The sequence below is a fragment of the Scyliorhinus torazame genome, chromosome 11 (genome assembly GCF_047496885.1).
Source record: "Scyliorhinus torazame isolate Kashiwa2021f chromosome 11, sScyTor2.1, whole genome shotgun sequence".
Taxonomy (NCBI): domain Eukaryota; kingdom Metazoa; phylum Chordata; class Chondrichthyes; order Carcharhiniformes; family Scyliorhinidae; genus Scyliorhinus; species Scyliorhinus torazame.
The window spans coordinates 40817415-40837139 of record NC_092717.1 but is presented as its reverse complement, the minus strand read 5'-3'; the positions used below and the strand labels follow the sequence as shown (position 1 = coordinate 40837139).

Genomic DNA, 19725 nt, shown 5'->3' with positions numbered 1-19725 from the left:
GAGAGCTCGATCCGCCACTTTAAAATTTTATCATTTTTGATCTTGCCCCGCTGTGTATTATTAAACATCAAGGCAACCGACCGTTGGTCAGTGAGGAGAGTGAATCTCCTGCCGGCCAGTTAATGCCTCCAATGCCGCACAGCTTCTACGATTGCTTGGGCCTCCTTTACGACAGAGGAGTGCCGAATTTCGGAGGCATGGAGGGTGCGGGAAAAGAATGCCACGGGTCTGCCTGTCTGGTTGAGGGTGGCGGCCAGAGCGACGACCGATGCATCGCTCTCGACCTGGAAAGGGAGGGTCTTATCGACCGCATGCATCGCGGCCTTGGCAATGTCAGCCTTGATACGGTTGAAGGCCTGGGGAGCCTCAGCAGTTAGGGGGAAAACTGTGGAGTGGATGAGTGGACGGGCCTTGTCCGCATAGTTAGGGACCCACTGGGCGTAATAGGAGAAAAACCCCAGGCATCATTTCAGGGCCTTGAGGCAGGGGGGAGTGGTAGTTCCATGAGGGAGCACATGCAGTCAGAGTCAGGCCCTAGAACTCCATTTTCCACAACATAGCCAAGGATGGCTGAGCGGTTGGTGCGGAACACGCACTTCTTCTTGTTGTACGTGAGGTTCAGGAGTTTGGCGGTGTGGAGAAATTTGAAAATGTTAGCGTCGTGGTCCTGCTGGTCGTGGCCACAGATGGTGATGTTATCGAGGTACGGGAACATAGAATAATACAGCACAGAACAGGTGGCCCGCAGCCCGTACCGGTCAACCATTCGGTCCATCTCATGTTGGAAGACCGAGACCCCGTTAGTGACACCGAAGGGAATCCTAAGGAAGTAGTAAAGGCGGTCGTCTGCTTCGAACGCAGTGTATTGGCGGTCCGCCTTGCGGATGGGGAGCTGGTGGTAGGCAGATTTCAAGTCCACTGTAGAAAAGACCCGGTACTGTGCAATCTGATCGACCATGTCAGATATGCGTGGGAGGGGTTACGCGTCGAGCTGCATGTACCGATTGATGGTCTGACTGTAGTAAATGACCATCCTGTGTTTCTCCCCAGTCTTAACTACTACCACTTGGGCTCTCCAGGGGCTGTTGCTGGCCTCAATGATGCCTTCCCGCAGTAGCTACCTGATATAGGTCCTGTCCTGGGCACTGTACCGTCTGCACCTGGTGGCGACGGGTTTGCAATCCGGGGTGAGGTTTGCAAACAGGGAAGGTGGGTAGACCTTAAGGGTCGTGAGGCCGCATACGGTGAGGGGTGGTAGGGGTCCGCTGAATTTTAGAGTTAGGCTTTGGAGTTTCCACTGGAAGTCCAGGCCGAGTAACAGGGCAGCGCAGAGGTTGGGGAGGACGTAGAGCCGGAAGTTGCTGAACTCTACACCCTTGACGGTGAGGATGGCAATACAGTACTCCCGGATTTCCACGGAGTGGGATCCGGAGGCCAGGGGGATTCTTTGGGTAACGGGATGTACCGCGAGGGAGCATCGTCTTACCGTAGCGGGGTGGATGAAGCTTTCCGTGCTCCCTAAGTCCAGAAGGCAGGATGCCTCGTGCCCATCGACTTTCACCGTCGTCATCGCGGTTGCAAGGTTGTGCGGCCGGGACTGGTCGAGCATGATGGAGGCGAGCTGCGGCTGGTGTTGGTAGGCTCCGGGCTGGTCGGCGGAGGTGGCAGGCGATGAGCGGCCAGGTGAGGTGTTCGACGAGCAGGGGTCCTGAGGCGCCGTCCTAAATGACGCTGAAGATGGTGGTGCCCATGGGGCGGGCGGCGTTAAAGATGGCGGCGCCCACGGGCCGCACGTGTTCTGCTGGGACGAAAATTGCGGCACCCACGTGGGGGTGCGGGAACAATGGGCCTGGATACAGTGGCGACCGACCAGGCCTGGCACACCGCGGCAAAATGTCCCTTCTTCCCGCAGATTGCACTCCTCGCTGGGCAGCGCTGCCGGGAGTGCTTTGCCTGCCCGCAGAAATAGCATTTCGGCCCCCCGGGGTTGGCTGACTGCCGCGCGGCGCAGGCTTGAGATTGGCTGGGGGCGGCCGCTAGTGGGGCCCACGATGTCCATGAGGGCGCCATGCAGTTGGGGGCGTACGACTGTACGTTACGGGAGGCAGTGAGTTTGCGAGCTGCCTGGATGCCACAAGGACGAGCGTACCCCTTCTAATAGGCGCGGGCGGACGTATGCTGACCCCATGCCCATAACAAAAGAGTCCTGGATTAAATGTTCAGTATGTTTGACTGCCAAAGCTGCCTGGCAATCACAGTTCCTCGCCAGGATGTGCAGGGCATGCCAGAAATCGTCTAAAGACTCACCAGGGAGTTGCTGTCTCGTGGACAGGAGGTGCCTGGCGTACAGTTTGTTGATTGGGCGGATATAATGTCCTTTCAGGAGCACCATTGCCTCCGTGTAAGTAGGCGAATCCCGGATAAGGGGGGAAATATCAGAGCTCACCCGTGAGTAGAGGACCTGGAGTTTCTGTTCTTCCGAGGGTTGGTCCGTCGCGGACCGGAGGTAGCTCTCGAAACAAGCGAGCCAGTGGTCGAAGGCCGACGTGGCGTTGGCTGCTTGCGGGAGCAGCTGTAGGCGATCAGGCTTGATTCGTAGTTCCATCGCTGTAATATCTCTGCTTAATAATCACTATCAATTACGACAAGACGAGAGTAGAGAGTAATCGAGGCTTTATTAAGCAGGGATGTGTTGCCTCCTGCAGCTGCCACCAGAAATGGGAGCAGCTCGATGTGCACACACATTTATACTCCACCTACTGGGCGGAGCCAGCAGGCAGGGATCTACCCCGTACCAGTAGTACAGGAGCCTTACCATATTACCTCTAATACACGTATTATACAAACAGTGATGAGGATACAAAATCTCGTAATTGTAGGTGGAGAGCTCGATCCGCCACCTTAAGATTTTATCATTTTTGATCTTGCCCCGCTGTGTATTATTAAACATCAAGGCAACCGACCGTTGGTCAGTGAGGAGAGTGAATCTCCTGCTGGCCAGTTAATGCCTCCATTGCCGCACAGCTTCTACGATTGCTTGGGCCTCCTTTACGACAGAGGAGCCTTACCATATTACCTCTAATACATGTATTATACAAACAGTGGTGACTACCACACAATGGAAGTGATGGCCCCATGTTAATTTTATACCGCAGGTTAATTTCAAGCAGCCATTGAAAGTCTATGCAATATCTGCAATAGTAGGCTGGTGGGCACTAAATGTTCTCATGCATTTTCCAGGTGACTTTTAGGCCAATTGTGTAATTCATCGAGGTTATCAGTGAGTTAATGCCAGCCAATTTTAACATGCAAATGGATTCTTCAAAGTGCAGGATGCAACCGATCTCATGCATGATTGTAAATTCCTACCAATAATTTCCTTCAATTTGCTTGATACAAACGGCTATCAATCGGCAAATATCCAGGTTTTATACAATGAGGTACAAAGAATCCTTTGTGTTAATGCTAGAAATTCCCATTCATTCAGCTTTAAGAGTTCTTCACTCCTCCACTCTTCAAGGATAATCAAGTGAATTAATAGATTGTGAGTAGAAAAAACCTTGCTGCCATCAATACAAACCTCTCCCAAGAAAGAGAAGAACAACAACTAAGAAGCACTAAATTGAAAACTCAACCAGAGATGTCGTTGAAAGGACAGTAGCAATTCTAAAAGGGTGCTTTTGTTGTCACAGATCAGATGAAGTTCTACAATATGCTCCAGAGTATGTATCTATCATTGATGTTGCTTGCTATGCAGCACCTAGATCAGGAGGCATCTGATAAGGTGCTGCACAAAGGGTAAGATACGATGGGGTTGGGGTAATATATTAGCTTGGGATAGTGGATTAGCTAACCAACAGAAAGCCAAGAGTGGGGATAGATGGGACTTTTCTGGTTGGAAAGCTGTGACTAGTGATATGCCACAGTGTTCAGTACTCAGGCCCCAACTATTTACAATCTATATCAATGACTTGGATGCAGGGATAGAATGTATAATAGCCAAATTTGCAGATGACACTAAAATAGATGGAAAAGCAAATTGCAATGAGGAAATAAGGGTCAGGATCCTCTGGCCTCCCAGCTGCATGTTTCTCGGTGTCAGGAGGCAGCGTGCCTTTCACTGGTGGCAGGATTCTCTGCTCCCGCCACTGTCAAAGGGAATTCCCATTAAGCCATTCCATGCCGTCAGGAAACCCACAGGGTGGGTGCGTACGGCCAGCGGGACCAGAGAATCCCACTGCCAGCACACGGCCAGAGAATTCCGGCCAAGAAATATAAAAATGGATATGGATAGGTTAGGTGAGCAGGCCAAAATTTGGCAGATCCAATTTAACGTGGATAAGTGTGACGTTATCCATCTTGATCAAAAAAATAAAAATGCAACGTATCATCTAAATGGAGAGAAACTTCAAAATGGTTTGGTGCAGAGGGATCCGATTGTCCTCGTGCGTGAATCGCAGAAAATTAGTAGGCAGGGACAGCAGGTAATAAGGAAAGCAAATGGAATTTTGGCATTCATTGCTAATGGAATAGAGTATAAAAGTAGTGAAGTGCTGTTGCAACTGTACAGGAAATTAGCGCATCTGGAGTGCTACGCACAGTTTTGGTCCAATTACTTAAGGAAGCACTTAAATGTATTAGAGCGGTTCAGAGAAGGTTCACTGGATTGATTTCAGGGATGAGGACCTGTCTCATTGAGGAGAAATTGAGCAGTTCAGTGACAAGATCTGTCATTCTTCTAAACTCCAGTGAGTCGGCAGTGCCAGATGACGGCGGAGCCCCCAGATCTCGTTCCAGCTGCACCCGTCTCAAGGAGTAGCCCCGAGAGAGGAGGTGGTAATGGGGCCTGGGTCGGTGACTCGGGCAGGGAAGGTGCTGGAACACCACAGAACCTCTGAAGCATTCCCAGCTGTTCCTAGCACATCCGATGGGTAGGGGGCAGAATAGGGTGGCACAATGCCATCTGTGACACCCAGTAGACTGCCGAGCCTATTCAGGCCTGGTCGCTCTCGAGGACAGCCACCAAAGGGGACCCAGGTCAGCAGAGGTGGAGGCAACCTGCTGCCTACCATGTCCTGTGGCGTTTGATGCCCCTGGCGGGCATCCCCTGGGGGCCCTGCTGGTGACCGGAGGGCCCCCGGGCCACTTGCTGGCGGCACATGCAGGTAGGCGCTGTCACCACTCCTAATTGGCACCCAGCTCCCCCTCCTCCCGGTCGGTGCCATTAAGGCCCTGGGATTCACCTTGGGGTGGAGGGGCAGCTGAATCAAATCCCTGTGTCAACGTGGGTTTCCTCCGAGTGCATTGGTTTCCTCCCACGAGTCGCGAAAGAAGTACGTGTTAGGTGAATTGGACACTCAGAACTCTCCCTCAGTGTACCCGAACATAGCAACTTGGGGATTTTCACAGTAACTTCATTGCAGTATTAATGTAAGCCTACTTGTGACACTAATAAAGATTACTATACTTGTGGGTCTGACCAAGTAGGGAGTCTTTTGTGAAAATGTTTTGTCAGACTAATTTAAATTGTATAACTGTAACATTGTGCACATACGTTTTCTTTTCTTGTTCTTAATAAACCTTTTGCTTCTTATTTTTAAAATCCCAAAAGTGTTACTGGACTTCATTCTGTGGAGGTTATAGAACATAGAACATAGAACAATACAGCGCAGTACAGGCCCTTCGGCCCACGATGTTGCACCGAAACAAAAGCCATCTAACCTACACTATGCCATTATCATCCATATGTTTATCCAATAAACTTTTAAATGCCCTCAATGTTGGCGAGTTCACTACTGTAGCAGGTAGGGCATTCCACGGCCTCACTACTCTTTGCGTAAAGAACCTACCTCTGACCTCTGTCCTATATCTATTACCCCTCAGTTTAAAGTTATGTCCCCTCGTGCCAGCCATATCCATCCGCGGGAGAAGGCTCTCACTGTCCACCCTATCCAACCCCCTGATCATTTTGTATGCCTCTATTAAGTCTCCTCTTAACCTTCTTCTCTCCAACGAAAACAACCTTAAGTCCATCAGCCTTTCCTCATAAGATTTTCCCTCCATACCAGGCAACATCCTGGTAAATCTCCTCTGCACCCGCTCCAAAGCCTCCACGTCCTTCCTATAATGCGGTGACCAGAACTGTACGCAATACTCCAAATGCGGCCGGACCAGAGTTCTGTACAGCTGCAACATGACCTCCCGACTCCGGAACTCAATCCCTCTACCAATAAAGGCCAACACTCCATAGGCCTTCCTCACAACCCTATCAACCTGGGTGGCAACTTTCAGGGATCTATGTACATGGACACCTAGATCCCTCTGCTCATCCACACTTTCAAGAACTTTACCATTAGCCAAATATTCCGCATTCCTGTTATTCCTTCCAAAGTGAATCACCTCACACTTCTCTACATTAAACTCCATTTGCCACCTCTCAGCCCAGCTCTGCAGCTTATCTATATCCCTCTGTAACCTGCTACATCCTTCCACACTATCGACAACACCACCAACTTTAGTATCGTCTGCAAATTTACTCACCCACCCTTCTGCGCCTTCCTCTAGGTCATTGATAAAAATGACAAACAGCAACGGCCCCAGAACAGATCCTTGTGGTACTCCACTTGTGACTGTACTCCATTCTGAACATTTCCCATCAACCACCACCCTCTGTCTTCTTTCAGCTAGCCAATTTCTGATCCACATCTCTAAATCACCCTCAATCCCCAGCCTCCGTATTTTTTGCAATAGCCTACCGTGGGGAACCTTATCAAACGCTTTGCTGAAATCCATATACACCACATCAACTGCTCTACCCTCGTCTACCTGTTCAGTCACCTTCTCAAAGAACTCAATAAGGTTTGTGAGGCATGACCTACCCTTCACAAAGCCATGCTGACTATCCCTGATCATATTATTCCTATCTAGATGATTATAAATCTTGTCCCTTATAATCCCCTCCAAGACTTTACCCACTACAGACGTGAGGCTCACCGGTCTATAGTTGCCGGGGTTGTCTCTGCTCCCCTTTTTGAACAAAGGGACCACATTTGCTTCTCTCAAAGGTTGATACTTTTATTCTCATTTTCAGAATACAAGCAAAGTTCAGGGGCGGGATTCTCTCCTAACTGGCGGGGCGGGCCGTACTGGCGCCGAGGAGTGGTGTGAACCACTCCGGCGTCGGGCCGCCCAGATGGTGCGGAATCCCCCGCACCTTCAGGGGCTAGGCCGGCGCCGAAGGGCCTCCGGCGGCTGGCGCGAGTTGGCACATGCACGGTAGCGCCAGCGTGTGCTGCCGTCATCCCAGCGTATGCACAGGGGGGTTCTTCTCCGCGCCAGCCATGGCGGACCATTACACCGGGCGGTGCGGAGGGAAGGAGTGCCCCCACGGCACAGGCCCGTCCGTGGATCTGTGGGCCCCGATCGAGGGCCAGACCACGCCCCCCCCCCCCCCCCCCCCTCCCCCCGAGGACTTCGCAGGCTGCCCGCAGAGCCAGGTCCTGCCGTTCCGGACCTGGTGTATTTCACGCCGGTGATACCCGCCGAAAACGGGCTGCCACTCGGCCCATTGCGGGCCGGAGAATCGCCGGGGGGGGGCGCTGCCAACAGCCCCCGATCGGCACGGCAGGATTCCCGCCCCCGCCGAAAAAACGGCGCCGGAGAATCAGGGAAACTTGGCTTACAGATCTGGGGCGGGATTCTCCAACCCCCGCCGGGTCGGATAATCGCTGGGGGGCGGCGTGAATCCTGCCCCAGATCTGTAACCAAGTTTCCCTCTGGGATTTGACTCGTTCAGCAATTAACATCTGCTGTGATCATAACAATGTTCCAATAAGTCGTAAATGTGTTGACCACGTGGCTTAATGTAGCTTTATTTCGAAGATGAATGGTGTGTAGAAAACCTGGCTTCCTGGTGCAATATTAGGGCAAATTGCCCTGTAGGATTGTGGGTCTAATTCATTAGGGTTTATCTGATTTGACAAATTTGACTTTGCAAGCTTGTTATGCATACAAGATTTGAATTCAATGCAATTTATAACACTACCCAACCTGAGATTAGATTATAAATATTTTTTAATTGATCACAAATTTCAGCATCAACATTTTAACTCACCAACTGCATTCTGTTTTTCTGCTTTCCGCAAAAAGTCTTTCCCTTATTTAGAAAAGAAAACAATTATTGCACCTTAGGAACAACAATATATTCTGCAAAGCGTACTTTGTTGTCTTGTTTTACTGACGAATCACTAACATTACACATGCAATGCGTTTTTGCTTTTAATTACTGCAATGATGTTCTAACATCATTTTTTTCACTGATAATATTTATGACTTGACCAAAATGGGTTTTTGGCTCTGTTAAATTTACTTGTCTGATCTGCCTGAATGTCACAGGCTCTGAGATAAGTGTAACTAATATGACAAATGACACAAAACACCATTTTTTCCCTGGCATCCATTTCACTGACATAAAACACATAGGTTCAATCAGTGATATAAAAATGAATTCTGAATACAACTGGCAAATCACAATATGAATCACAACTCCTGACTTACTGAAAATTTAAACAGGATGCTGTACTCCACTGGCTTTCAAAAATATTCAACTGTCTATACTTTTGTGTGTTCGTTTTAAAGAGTGTGCTGTGCTGCATGCAACTTATTTTCTTGTAAATAGTAAATAAAAGAATAATATTCTCTTTTAGAAGAAATCTAAAAATGTCAGGATCATTGACATCTATAAAACAAGAATACACATAAAATTAAGTTTAGTCAATTTGATACATGTTAGGAGAAGAAAATATTCCAAATGGCACACTTTAATTGGATAAATTCAATTCTGAAATCTAACTCACTAAATGATATACCAGTGGAACAGGTCATAACTCCATACTTAAGTTGATCATAAAGAAACTGCATTTCCAAAATACTTATTGTGTCTTCTTTTTAATTCATGCTAGTTCTTAAAGTCACTTTCAGTTCTATAAATTCAAGAGACACATTAAACAAGTGCACTGATGATTTAATATCCTGATAATTACCATGAATCAGTAAGTGTCCTACTTTGTTCCAGTTGGGAGAAAGTTTTGCCACCAGGGCAAAGGACAGGCAAGTTTGCAGGACAGTCGGGATCACCCTTTGCGGAACATCCATCTGTCATCATTGAGAAATAGTTATGAACACCACTATAAAAATCGCTGTCAAAGTTCTCAAATGCAAATCACAATCCACCACAAAATGCTGAACGCATCTAAAATTTAAGGTAATTGGAACTTGAAAAGTCAATCAAATTGAATCTATTTTTAAAAAATGTTCTCACTGATGTGTTGGGGTCTGTGAGGACTGCGTTTACTGCAGCAGTGAGAGAGACAGGCTTCCAACACTTGAAGAAATGCAACTCGATTTTTTTGAACTCTTAACTATCATACATACTTTAACTGTGGGTTGACACTATGCTGACTTGACTGGAGACCTGAGGCTAACCTGACCAGACTATCTTACTACCACATGGTGTATGTTCTAGTTGCTGCTCCCGGCCTCTGTCTCAGAGGCTGGATCCCCAGAGAGCAGGAAAACTAGTGCCCTCTGGCTTTATAGTGGTCGTGTCCTGTCTGGTGATTGGCTGCTGTGTCCTGTGTGTTCACTGGTCATCCTGTGTGTCAATCACTGCCTGTCTGTGCACCATCATATACCTGTGTATATTATGACATCTTCCCCCCCCCCTTTCTTTTTTTTACTTATTTAAAAAAATGTGTGTAGGTCAATAAATAGTGAGTGTGTGTACAGGAGCCTGACTATAGACAAAGTATGTCAACATATTTACATGGGAAGGTGTCTAGTGCAGATAGAGGGCAGTTAACAAATTAGGAAGAAACAATATGTACAGATGTGTAAACGGATCACAAGGTAATGCAACATTCAGTCTATAAATTCAGTCTCTGTGGCGGGCGACGAATTCTGGTTGACCGCCTCAAGGGTGGGTCAGGAGCCGCCTGCACTTGAACGGGCGGAACTGCCTCCAATGAAGAGGTCGGTAAAAGAACTGGCAGATCGGTGGCCCCGTGGAAGGGCGCGTCCTGAGGAACCAGCATGCGAGGCGGGACATCACGTTCAGGTGGCGGGCGTGGAAGTAGCCGCAGTGCCCGCCTATTACGCCGAAGAAAGGAGCCATCATGCAGGCGAACGAGGAACGATCTCGGGGCCACTTGCTTAACCACCACAGACATGGCAGACCAGCCACCGTCAGGTAGCTGAACACGAACTCGGTCAGCAGGAGCCAGAGCAGGGAGATCTGTGGCATGGGCATCGTACGGCGACTTGCATTGAGCCCGAGATTGTTGTATTCTCTGCAGGACCAGAAAATTGTCAAGGTCCGGGATGTGGATAGCCGGCACCGTCGTCCATAGTGTGCGGTTCATTAGCAGCTGTGCTGGGGACAGGCCAGCGGACAAAGGAGTCGCCCTGTAGGCTAAAAGCGCCAGGTTAAAATCCGAACCCGAGTCAGCAGCTTTGCACAACGGTCTTTTAACAATGTGGACCCCCTTTTCAGCCTTCCCATTCAGCTGGGGGTAGTGGGGGCTTGAAGTGGTGTGCGTAAAATTGTACAGCCGGGCAAAATCCGTCCACTCCTGGCTGAAGAAACAAGGGCCATTATCAGTCATAACTGTAAGTGGAATGCCATGACGGGCAAAAGTCTCTTTGCATGCCTTGATGACTGTTGCTGATGTGAGGTCAGTCAGTCTGACCACCTCGGGATAGTTGGAAAAGTAGTCCACGAGGAGGACATAGTCTCGGCCCTTTGCATGAAAGAGGTCAATACCAACATTGGACCATGGGGAGGACACCAGTTCGTGCTGCTGTAGAGTCTCTTTGAGCTGAGCCGGTTGGAACCTTTGACACGTTGGGCAATTGAAGACCGTGTTGGTGATATCCTGACTGATGCCTGGCCAATATACTGCCTCTCGGGCTCGACGGCGACACTTTTCGACCCCCAGGTTACTCCCGTGGATTTGGCCGAGGACCAGCTCTTGCATGTTCTGTGGGATTACTATCCTCGCCAGCTTCATTAATATGCCGTCCACTACCGCTAGATCGCCCTTTACATTATAAAACTGGGGCACTGCCCCTTTTTCCAACCATCCGTGAGATGTCGCATTACCCGCTGGAGTAAAGGATCCCTGGCCGTCTCCTGACAAATTTGCACGACCCTTTCATCAGTGGCCGGAAAGATGGATGCACAAAATTTCACCTGAGCGTCTATCTGACAGACAAAGTCCGACTGCTCACACGGCGTGGTGATGGATCTAGAGAGTGCGTCGGCCACAATGAGCTCTTTGCCCGGGGTATAGACCAGGTCGAAATCGTAGCAGCGGAGTCTGAGGAGGATACATTGTAGCCATGGCGTCATATCATTGAGGTCTTTTTGGATGATGTGAACCAATGGCCTGTGGTCTGTCTCGACCGTGAATTTGGGGAGTCCATACACGTAATCATGGAATTTGTCAATCCCTGTGAGGAGGCCCAGGCATTCTTTTGCAATCTGAGTGTATCGTTGCTCAGTAGGTGTCATGGCTCTAGAGGCATATGCGACTGGGGCCCAGGAGGAGGATTCGTCCCGCTGGAGGAGTACTGCCCCAATGCCAGCCTGGCATGCGTCGGTAGAGATCTTCGTCTCCTTGGCGGAGTCAAAAAACGCCGTACCGGGGCCTTGGTGAGTTTCGCCCTGAGGTCACGCCACTCTTGCTCATGAGCGGGGAGCCACTGGAAGTCTGTAGTTTTTTTGACAAGATTGCGGAGAGCTGTGGTGTGCGATGCAAGGTTGGGGATAAACTTTCCAAGGAAATTGACCATCCTGAGGTAGTGGAGGACCACCTTCTTGTCCAACGGGGTCTTAATGGCGTTGATCGCCGACACCTTGTCTGCATCTGGCTGCACACCGAACTGCGAAATATGGTCGCCAAGGAACTTTATTTCTGCTTGACCGAACGAGCATATGGCCCTATTGAGTCGAAGGCCATGCTCGTGGATCCTGTGGAACACTCGCTTGAGGCGATCGGTGTGCTCCTGAGGAGTTGTGGCCCAGACAATAATATCATTGACGTACACTCGCACCCCCTCGATGCCCTCCATCATTTGCTCCATTATGCGGTGGAACACCTCCGAGGCGGAGATGATGCCAAAGGGCATCCGGTTGAAACAGTAGCGACCGAACGGGGTGTTAAATGTACACAACTTTCGATTGAACGTGTCCAGCTGTATTTGCCAAAACCTCTTGGAGGCATTCAGCTTCGTGAAAAACTTGGCGTGAGCCATTTAGCTGGTGAGCTCTTCGCGTTTAGGTATAGGGTAGTGTTCCCTCATGATGTTACGGTTCAATTCTTTGGGGTCATACAAGTGCGAAGTTCCCTTGACGGTTTTTTGACACAGACCATGGACTAACCCAGTCCGTGGGTTCAGTGACCTTAGAAATGACGCCCTGGTCCTGAGGTCTTGCAGCTGCTGCTTCAGGCGGTCCTTAAGGGGTGTCAGCACCCAACGCGGTGCATGAACCACAGGTGTGGCATTCAGCTTCAGCAGTATCTTGTATCGGTAAGGTAGTGTACCCATACCTTCAAAGACGCTGTGGTATTGTGCTATGATGTCATTTAATTGGGCTTGGAAGTTGACATCTGGCGAGGCCGTTGCCTCTGCGGACGACATGGTGTGAACCCGCTGCACAAGATTCAGGATTTTGCAGGCCCGAGCACCGAGCAGGGAAGCTCTGTTGGTTCCTACAATTTCAAAACGCAGGGTTGCTTCTGAAGAACGATGGGATACCGCAAGCTGGCATGAGCCACTGGCAGCAGTGGCATTGCCATTGTAGTCGAGGAGCTGGCAGGCCGGTGGAAGAATGCTTGGCTTGCCGTGGATGGTGTCAAGGTCAGACTTTGAAATGAGGTTCACTGAAGCACCGGTGTCCAGCCTGAAGCATATGCGAGCCTTGTTGACCATAAGGGTGGCACACCACTCGTCGTCCGGATCAATGTTCATCACTGGGAGTTGTTTCACCTTCTTCGCTGAAAGCATCGTATGCTTGGTGATGATGCCCACCTGGAATGGGGATGTGAGGCCCTCGGTGTCGGAATCTGGAACCACGTCGGAGTCGGAGTCTGCAGCGGGTTGCTGTACTGACTGGATGTTCCTGCGCTGCGACTGGGATCGCTGTGTATTGGTCAGTTGAGCAGATCTGCACAGGGCTGCGTAGTGGCCAAGCTCGCCACACTGGAGACAGCGTCGAGATTTCGCGGGACATTGCCGCTTTAAATGGGCGAAGCCACAGTTGTTGCACGTCATGGCGCCGATGTCAGGATGCTCCATGCGCCACCGTGCATGCGCGGTGCGGTCGAACGACGTGCGCACCTGCGCAGTTCGGTCGTCGGCCTCACCATCCCCTTGGTCGTGGCGCGCATGCACAGGAGCCCGGGAAAAGCGCCCGAAATGGCCGCCCTCATCCAGACTCAGGCCCTGGAGCTGTTTTACGACCTGTACCCACTCCACCTCATGGGGGCCTTGCCGCGCCATCTCTGCTGCCTTGATATGGGAGTACCGGTTGTTAGCGTGCTTGTGGAGGACGCAGGTTTCAATGGCGATGGTAAGGGTGAGCTGCTTAACTTTAAGGAGCTGCTGGGGCAAGGGGATCGGAGTGGACCCCGAAAATGATCTGGTCGCGGATCATGGAGTCGGATGTGGAGCCGTAGTTGCAGGACTGCGCGAGGATACCGAGATGGGTTAAGAAGGACTGAAAAGGTTCATCCTTACCCTGAAGCCTCTGCTGGAACACAAAGCGTTCAAAGCTCTCCTTGACTTCGATGTCACAGTGGCTGTCGAACTTCAGCAGGACTGTTTTAAACTTTGTCTTGTCCTCGCCTTCAGCAAAGGTGAGGGAGTTGAAGATCTGGATAGCGTGGTCCCCGGCTGGAGAGAGCAAGAGAGCGATCTTCCTGGCATCCGATGCGGTTTTGAGGTTGGTGGCTTCAAGGTACAGCTGGAACTTCTGCTTGAAAATCTTCCAGTTAGCACCGAGGTTGCCGGCGATGCAGAGCTGCGGGGGAGGGCGGACGCTGTCCATGTTACCGGATGGCTGATCGCTGGTCAAAGGCAGACTATCTCAAGGTAGGTCCGTCATACTCGAGCATGACTCACTGGTACCATGATGTGTTGGGTATGCCGGGTCTGCGAGGACTGCGTTTACTGCAGCAGTGAGAGAGACAGGCTTCCAACACTTGAAGAATTGCAACTCGATTTTATTGAACTCTTAACTATCTTACATACTTTAACTGTGGGTTGACACTATGCTAGCTTGACTGGAGACCTGAGGCTAACCTGACCAGACTATCTTACTACCACATGGTGTATGTTCTAGTTGCTGCTCACGGGCTCTGACTGTCTCAGAGGCTGGATCCCCAGAGAGCGGGAAAACTAGTGCCCTCTGACTTTATAGTGGTCGTGTCCTGTCATGTGATTGGCTGCTGTGTTCTGTGTGTTCACTGGTCATCCTGTGTGTCATTCATTGCCTGTCTGTGCACCATCATATACCTGTGCGTATATTATGACACTCACCACGTTTTCTACCCTCTTTATTTGTCCTCATAATAATAATCTTTATTGTCATTGGTAGACTTACATTAACACTGCAATGAAGTTACCGTGAAAAGCCCCCAGTCGCCACATTCCAGCGCCTGTTTGGGTACAGTGAGGGAGAGTTCAGAATGTCCAATTCACCTAACAGCTCTTCTTTCGGGACTTGTGGGAGGAAACCGGAGCACCCAGGGGAAACCCACGCAGACACAGGGAGAGTGTGCAGACTCCGACAGACAGTGACCCAAGCCGGGAATCGAACATGGGACCCTGGAGCTGTGAAGAAACAGTGCTAACCAGTGCTACTGTGGCACTGATTCCATGTTGAGATATGGTTCCATGGGGGCTAGGTAATCCTCAGTACTTTTCCAACTGGTCATCCAGAAAACGTTGCAATTATATAATTCCTCTAACATTAAAAAAAAGTCCCAAGGAATTTCACAGATAAGCGTGTGAAAAACATGCTCAGTTTAGAAATGAGAGATTAGGAATGGGTGAGTGAAAATTGGTTTCAGCTTGAGTGTTTTTTAAAGGAGAGACAGTTGTGGCTGTACTTTAGGGGCCCACCGGTTGTGTTTTCAGCAGTGTGGTTTGTGGTTCCAAAAGGAGATTAGACGAGATAGGAGCGTGATTGTTCTGTTTGTTTAAAGTCAATGCCTTAAGACTTTAAATCTCAAATCCATATTTCTGATCTGGTACTAATGTTGCTAAAGGCACACTATGCTTGGAGTTATATCAGTTCATCAGGATTCCTCACCTGCCCCTTAACCTGACAACACCCCCCCTCAACCTGACACCACCCTCGACCCACCCCCCCTTATCTGAACCTGAGACTCGACCTCCCCACCAGCCCAACCCGACCCCATAAACCTCATTTAACCCCCCCACGCCCCCCCCAGACCTGACCTGACCTCCCACCCACCACGATCCCCCACCCCTCCCACCGAACCGGCACCCTTCTTGGCCCCAGTGGCATTCTCTTCCACCCCACCTCCAGCCCATCCAATATCCAGTCCCTGCTTTACAGCAGCTAGTGCCATATAAAAGTGCCATTCCTTTTGCACTTTGCCACTGGAGGCGGGGGCACGTTTTGCTTCTTCAGTCTCACCCTGCCTGAGCCAGGGAGGTCGGCGGGACTGGCATTTTACATTTCAAGTGCGGATAAGTCGCTACGGAGCAGCAATCCGCCTTTGATTGCCACTCTGAGGAAGTTGCGGGCCCATATTTCTTATTTCGGAGGGAACTAATGGTGTAGTAGTAGTGTGACTGGACCAGTAATCCAGAGACCCAGTCTAATGCTCTTGTGCTATTTAAATTCAATAAATAAAATCTGGAATTGAACAGCTAGTCTCAATATGGTGACCATGAAACTATCATCGATTAGCATAAAAATCCACCTGGTTCACTCATGTCCTTTAGGGAAAGAAATCTGCCATCCTTACCTGGTCTGGCCTACATATATCTCCAGATTCATAGTAATGTGATTTATGCTCAACAGCCCTCTGAAATGGGCTAGCAAAACATTCAATTCAAAATCAATTAGGGATGGACTACAAAAGCTGATCTTGCCACCAACACCCACATCCCATGAAAGAATACATTTTTAAAATTAATCTCATTTCACATTATTTCATTTCACATCATTCTTATTTCAATCGTTTTCATAAGTGTGCTCTCAGTTCACTCCTGCAGCCTGATTCAAACCTGATTCACAATGATGGAATGCAACTGAGAGGTACATTTTTCTACTGAACATAAATCTCAATCCACTTACTTCTTAGCAGGTGAGAGTCCATTTCATAAAAACAAAGAAATTAATAATGATTTCCCAATCTTATTCAAACAGATTGCGAAGTGGACTGCTGTGAGCAACAGAAATATTTCACACGTGAAGCAGAGTTTTCATCTAAGTTGAGTTCAAGGCAGGAAGAAATGGGATTTTTATACCCAACTTGCATCATCTCAGACCTGACAATGCATATTAATATCATTGGCTCCCCAGTATTTAAATCCTTCACCTTGATTAGTAATAAAAAAATATTTTTAAATTAAGTTCTTGAAAGAACTCTAAAACTCACTATTACATTTGTGAAATTAAACTGAACTTATCATGTGTAATAAGGAATACAACTTGCAGAATATCTCTAGATATGATATAGAACAGCTGTGCTAACCATGAAGTCAACTTAATGTCACTCAGCGTCAGCATTTTTCTTGCTGTAAACACAGGGACGCATATGGATACAAGTCGATCCCTAATGAGACATGTATATGCACAATTGGTGAAAAATCAATATGGAGCAACAAACATTGATGGCCTCCCAGTGAACCTAATAAATATAAGCCAAGACATTAACCTCAAATCTACTTGCCATTCCCATTTAATGAATACATATTTGGAGGACATGGCACACTGGTGAATAAACCAGAAAGTGTCACATGGTTGACAAATAAGAGCCAGGTCTAATACAATGTGATGGCTTAATTTTCCAAAATCCACCAATATTCCGCTTCCATTCGGCATCTTAATTTCCTTTAAATATGAAAATGACTCCATAAGACCATAAAATATAAAAGCAGAATTAGGCCACTCAGCCCATCGAATCTGCTCCACCATTCAATCATGGCTGATATTTTTCTCATCCCCATTCCCCTGCCTTCTCCCCATCACCCCTGACCCCCTTATTAATCAAGAGCCTCTCTATCTCTGTCTTAAAGACACTCTGTGATTTGGCCTCCACAGCCTTCTGCGGCAAAGCATTCCACAGATTCACCACCCCCTGGCTGAAGAAATCCCTCCTCAGCTATGTTTTAAAGGATCGTTCCTTTAGTCTGAGATTGTGTCCTCTGGTTCTAGATTTTCCTACAAGTGGAAACATCCTCTCCACATCCACTCTATCCAGGCCTTGCAGTATCCTGTAAGTTTCAATAAGATCCCCCCTCATCCTTCTAAACTCCAACAAGTACAGACCCAGAGTCCTCAAGCATTCCTCATACGACAAGCTGTTCATTCCAGGGATCATTCTTGTGAACCTCCTCTGGACCCTTTCCAAGGCCAGAACATCCTTCCTTAGATATGGGGCCCAAAACTGCTCACAATACTCCAAATGGGGTCTGACCAGAACCTTATACAGCCTCATACTCCCTCTTAATTGTAAAATTGTAGTGCTTTTGTGGGTATTTTTGCACTGAAGCAGTGATTTAATAGGATCATGGTACCTTTGAAATCAATGGAGCATTGGGGCTTTAGTCAAAGCTCAGATTCCTGGGTGGATCCAAGTCCCGCCGCACCCCTGCTGGCAGCAGGATTCTCCATCCTGGTAGCCGGCCAATAGGGTTTCCAATTGTGGGCTCCCCCATGCCGTCGGGAAATACGCGGGTGTGAGTGCGTTGCTGGAGAAATGGAGGATACCACCGACGGAGAATCCAGCCCCTGATTTTAATCAGAAACTTTAATAGAGGGGAAAAGAGATAGGTTAGAAACATAGAAATATAGAAAATAGGAGCAGGGGGAAACCATTTGGCTCTTCGAGCCTGTTCCGCCATTCATGATTATCATGGTTGATCTTCCAACTCAATAGCCTAATCCCACTTCCCCTCCATATCCTTTGATCCCTGTCGCCCGAAGTGCTATATCTAACTGCTTCTTGAAAAAATACAATGTTTTGGACTCAACTACTTCCTGTGATAATGAATTCCATTGACCGACCACTCTCTGGTTAAAGACATTTCTCCTCATCTCTTTCTTAAATAGTCTACCCCGTATCCTCAGACTTTGACCCCTGTTTCTGGACACACTCACCATCGGGAACATCCTTCTGCAGTCCTGTCCAGTCCTGTTAGAATTTTGTAGGTTTCGGTGAGATTCTCCCTTATTCTACTGAACTCCAGCGAATACAATCCTAACCGATTCAATCGCTCCTCATACGTCAGTCCTGCCATCCCAGGAATCAGTCTCATCAACCAGTGTCGCACTCCCTCTAGAGGAAGAACATCCTTCCTCAGATAAAGAGACATAAACTGCACAAAATGGGCGTCATTCTCCGACCCCCCGCCGGGTCGGAGAATGGCTGTTGGCCGCCGTGAATCCCGCCCCCGCCGAAGTCTCCGCTCCCGGAGATTGGGCGGGGGCGGGAATCCGGCCGCGCCAGTTGGCGGGACCCCCCGCTGGATTCTCCGGCCCAGATGGGCCGAAGTCCCGCCCAGGAATTGCCTGTCCCGCCGGCGTAAATCAAACCTGGTATTTACCGGCGGGACCAGGCGGCGTGGGCGGGCTCCGGGGTCCTGGGGGGGGGCGAGGGGCGATCTGACCCCGGGGGGTGCCCCCACGGTGGCCTGGCCCGCGATCGGGGCCCACCGATCCGCGGGCGGGCCTGCGCCGTGGGGGCACTCTTTCCCTTCCGCCTCCGCCACGGCCTCCACCATGGCGGAGGCGGAAGTGACTCTCCCCACTGCGCATGCGCGGGAAACTGACAGCGGCCGCTGACGCTCCCGCGCATGCGCTGGGAAACTGACAGCGGCCGCTGACGCTCCCGCGCATGCGCCGCATTTCCGCGCCAGCTGGCGGGGCAACAAACGCCATTTCCGCCAGCTGGCGGGGCGGAAATCCCTCCGGCATCGGCCTAGCCCCTCAATGTTGGGGCTAGGCCGCCAAAGATGCGGAGACTTCCGCACCTTTTTGCCGGCGCGATGCCCGTCTGATTTTCGCCGGCTTTGGCGCCAGTCGGCGGGCATCCCGCCGTTGGGGGAGAATTTCGCCCAATATTCCAGGTATGGCCCTGTATAATTGCAGCAAGATATCCCTGCTCCTGTACTCAAATCTGCCTGCTAATTTGAAAAAGACCGGTTAATTCCCACTCTTTGTTTCCTGACTGCCAACCAATTTTCTATCTATCTGAATACACTACTCCTAATCTCAGGCGCTTTAAATTTGCACACTAATCACTTATGCGGGACTTTATCAAAAGCCTTCTGCAAGTCCAAATATACCACATCTACTGGCTCCCCCTCGTCAACTCTACTAGTTACATCCTCGAAGAATTCAAGTAGATTTGTCAAGCATGATTTCCCCTTCATACATCCATGCTGATTCTGTTCTACTATAAAATC

At 49.4% G+C, this 19725-nt stretch overlaps 1 protein-coding gene across 3 annotated transcripts in view; it reads right to left on the bottom strand.

Annotated features, from left to right (window-relative positions):
- c11h18orf63 (chromosome 11 C18orf63 homolog) overlaps nt 1–19725 on the bottom strand; it is a 153832-nt gene that overhangs the window by 90890 nt on the left and 43217 nt on the right. For all 3 annotated transcript variants that reach the window (XM_072467166.1, XM_072467165.1, XM_072467167.1), the window contains exons 5-6: nt 9042–9153; nt 8114–8155 (exon numbers count right to left, since the gene is read on the bottom strand). In XM_072467166.1, the coding sequence (XP_072323267.1) occupies nt 8114–8155; nt 9042–9153 (154 nt within the window). The remainder of the gene's footprint in view (nt 1–8113; nt 8156–9041; nt 9154–19725) is intronic.